Source organism: Sinocyclocheilus grahami, unplaced genomic scaffold (genome assembly GCF_001515645.1).
Source record: "Sinocyclocheilus grahami isolate Dianchi unplaced genomic scaffold, SAMN03320097.WGS_v1.1 scaffold972.1, whole genome shotgun sequence".
Classification (NCBI taxonomy): domain Eukaryota; kingdom Metazoa; phylum Chordata; class Actinopteri; order Cypriniformes; family Cyprinidae; genus Sinocyclocheilus; species Sinocyclocheilus grahami.
Genome location: NW_015506151.1, coordinates 866,159 through 870,124, shown reverse-complemented (window position 1 = coordinate 870,124; position 3,966 = coordinate 866,159). Strand labels below are relative to the sequence as shown.

The window sequence follows — 3,966 nt, the reverse complement described above, 5'->3', positions numbered from 1 at the left end:
TATTAGTGAAAAAGATTGAATGGCATCCGATCAACAGGAAAAAAAAAATATTAGCACAGAATAATAGTGTCAAGGACTAAGAAAAAGCCTTGGACAAAAGAGTAAACAATGGGTATATGTACATATATACAACCTTAAACATAAACAAAAGAAATTACAAGAATATACATGCACGGCAGGTTTTGCATCCACAGCTCTTTTTAATGAATGTTCTTTTTGGTAACTGCGGGGAAAAAAAAGGAAATTGTGTCCTTCTGTCATCCTCTAAAATATATTTGCAATCAAAGTTTGACCAGCATATTTTTTCCACTAAACTTCCTGTCAGTACATTTAATACATGGCATCTGTAGATTTATAATAAACACTTTCATTTCATTAACATTTTATACAAGAGGTTGTTTTCTGGATATTAAGTTGTTCGTTGTGCTTTAACAGGTCTGGAATGGACAGTTTATTAACAAACAATCGCTTGTGCTTGCGTTACAAATGTAACAAAAGGAAATACTCATTACAATCAGACCTCAACATCCAATGATATACAAGTATCACTGGTTATTATTTGTGTCCCACAATTGAACAAAACTCACTTTTGCTTCCAAAACACTGACATTTAGTGTTTACCACACCGCATATTGCAAAACCATGCCTGTTTCTTGATAGTGCACGTTGAACACCAACAATAACTCAACAAAAATGTATGCAGTATCTGAGCACTGAGCAGACAGATATAAATGGGGTTTATGGTTGTCAGGCAAGCAAAACTGTGAAAAAAGGTGTTTCTGAATTTCAGCATCAGTTTGTAGCCCTTTCTGCTCATTCTTTCTGTGAACTATGGTGCACAAGCACCATAGTGGCTCCTGTCATCGTCAACACAAACACTATAACATCTGATTTACATGTTTAGAAAATACTTTATAAATCTTTAAGAAGCATCTTGGCAGTCAGCACAGAGCAGGGCCTGGATATCCTCTCCAGCTCTAAACAGAGAGCTTGTGCACGCAGGTGTAACGTCTCAGCTCTACCAACAGGAGGCAGCACTCACTCAAGCAGCTTCCTCAGAAGTTGAGTTTGGTGATGGGCCTCTCTCTGCTGCTCTCTGCACTCTGTTTGACGGGACGCTTGCGGTTGTGTTTCATCTTTGATAGGTCTTTGTCAAACACCTCCCCGGATCGGAGTGCTGACACCAGGTCGTCGAATTCTCCATCCTCCTCGCAGTTCTCTTTGGCTTTCCGGGCTTTTCTTTCCTTCTCACGTTGTTCCTTGAGCTGTTCACAGACATATTTTATATGTACATTTTTCCTGTCATTGTGTTGCATGAAGGTGTTTCGTTTGTACAATGGAATGGTAAAGCACTGCATACTACACAGTGTACACTATAGGCAGATTACTTTTTTGTATTTGAAAGACATTCTTTATAACCTCTCTCTCCTCAATTTGTTGCATGCCTTTATTTTGATGAATTCTCACTTTGCTGAATGGCAAGGATTTTTACTGTTAAATTACAGGAGCTGCATTTTGTGTTCGCGTATGCGTTTACATACGGCACATTATTAAAATGTCTTAAATGTATTAAAAAAATTGTTCGAAAAAAAACAGACTTGACAGAATAGCTAAAGACGACCATCCGACTTGGTGTACATGAACAAGTAATCACAAGTAGTGACTGTGACAACAAGTGAAATCACAATTACTTCCCCTAAAATCAAGCTTTTTGACAAACACAGACTTCCATTTAAAAGTTTGGGGTCAGTAAGGTTTTTTTTTTAATTCATCGAAGCATCATGAAAAAACTGATCACAGTTTCCACAAAAATATTAAGCAGCACAACTGCTTTCAACATTGATAATAATAAGAAATGTTTCTTAAGCACCAAATCAGCATATTAGAATGATTTCTGAAGGATCATGTGACACTGAAGACTGGAGTAATGATGCTGAAAATTCAGCTTTGTATTACAGGAATAAATTACATTTTACAATACATCAAATATATTTAAATTGTAATAATAGACACAAGATTATTGTTTTTACTTATTTTTGTTCAAACATATGCAACCTTGTTGAGAATAACAGACTTCTTTCAAAACAAAAACACTTAAATCTTACCGACCCCAAATTTACTATAGTATATAGAATGCAGCTTACAGCATTGACTGATTTTTGCTTAGAGTGTTAGTACAACACCTTTATAGAGGATCTTGCTAAGCGGCTGCATGTGCATGTGTTTGAGATGGACACAGTGCATGCTTGTTGATACGTTACCTGCGCCTCCAAGCGGGCCCTGCGCTCTTCCTCCTCCTTGCGTCGTCGCATGTTCTCATTGTCCTGTTTAGCTTCACTGAATGCCTGTAGGAACTGATCAAAGATGCCGAAGAACTCTTCGGGCTGCATGCGTGTGGCGTCCTCACCAAAGTGCTTCACGGCCTTCTCAAACTGTGTAGAATGAAAGACAAAGACATTTAGGAGGGAAATTCTTTATGTCATGTAATCATTATTTTATGAGGGATTTCTTTGGTACTCACTTGAACTTGGTGAGTAATAAAAAAAAGAAGAAAAAATAAATACACTATACATATACACTACCGTTTAAAGGGGTCCTATGATGTTGCTAAAAATAACATTATTTTGTGTATTTGGTGTAATGACATGTGTTTATGCGGTTTAAGGTTAAAAAACACATTATTTTCCTTATTATCTTCATTATTGTTTCTCCTCTATGCCCCGCCTTTCTGAAACGCGTCGATTTTTACAAAGCTCATCGGTCTGAAAAGCGACTGTGTGCTCTGATTGGCCAGCTATCCAGTGCGTTGTGATTGGCCGAATACCTCAAGCGTGAGACGGAAATGTTACTGCCCTTACTATATTGTGATACCCTGTCCGGCCGGAGCGACGAGACAAAACCAATAAAATCCATTAGAAACGAGGCATTTGTTGCATCCAGTGGGGACATAATTACGGATTATAATGACTTATACTGTCTTTTTGATACGTTACCTGCGCCTCCAAGCGGGCTCTGCGCTCTTCCTCCTCCTTGCGTCGTCGCATGTTCTCATTGTCCTGTTTAGCTTCACTGAATGCCTGTAGGAACTGATCAAAGATGCCGAAGAACTCTTCGGGCTGCATGCGTGTGGCGTCCTCACCAAAGTGCTTCACGGCCTTCTCAAACTGTGTAGAATGAAAGACAAAGACATTTAGGAGGGCAATTCTTTATGTCATGTAATCATTATTTTATGAGGGATTTCTTTGGTACTCACTTGAACTTGGTGAGTAATAAAAAAAGAAGAAAAAATAAATACACTATACATATACACTACCGTTTAAAGGGGTCATATGATGTTGCTAAAAATAACATTATTTTGTGTATTTGGTGTAATGACATGTGTTTATGCGGTTTAAGGTTAAAAAACACATTATTTTCCTTATTATCTTCATTATTGTTTCTCCTCTATGCCCCGCCTTTCTGAAACGCGTCGATTTTTACAAAGCTCATCGGTCTGAAAAGCGACTGTGTGCTCTGATTGGCCAGCTATCCAGTGCGTTGTGATTGGCCGAATACCTCAAGCGTGAGACGGAAATGTTACTGCCCTTACTATATTGTGATACCCTGTCCGGCCGGAGCGACGAGACAAAACCAATAAAATCCATTAGAAACGAGGCATTTGTTGCATCCAGTGGGGACATAATTACGGATTATAATGACTTATACTGTCTTTACAAAGTAGTTTCACAACGAATCACACAGCGCCTTGACGACATGGCTGCAGCGTCAACAATACTACAGCGAGAATAAAAGTTACGCCTTCTTTCTTTACGTGAACATTTGGGCGGCGTTATGCAAATCTTCCCACATCGTGACATAGATATGTGTGGGGGCGTGTTAGAACGAACCGTTTTAGGTAGGCGTGGTTGACTCTTAACTTTTATAAAGAATATCTCTTTGGATTTGAGACTTTAGTCTTTGCAACTT

General features: G+C 38.6%; 1 protein-coding gene across 1 annotated transcript in view; it reads right to left on the bottom strand.

Annotated features, from left to right (window-relative positions):
• Window positions 1-3,966, bottom strand: part of daam1a (dishevelled associated activator of morphogenesis 1a) — a 56,695-nt gene continuing 52,729 nt past the window's right edge. Inside the window, exons 21-22 of the mRNA XM_016250168.1 lie at window positions 2,994-3,164; window positions 1-1,265 (exon numbers count right to left, since the gene is read on the bottom strand). Coding sequence (XP_016105654.1) covers window positions 1,056-1,265; window positions 2,994-3,164 — 381 coding nt within the window. The 3' untranslated portion in view covers window positions 1-1,055. The remainder of the gene's footprint in view (window positions 1,266-2,993; window positions 3,165-3,966) is intronic.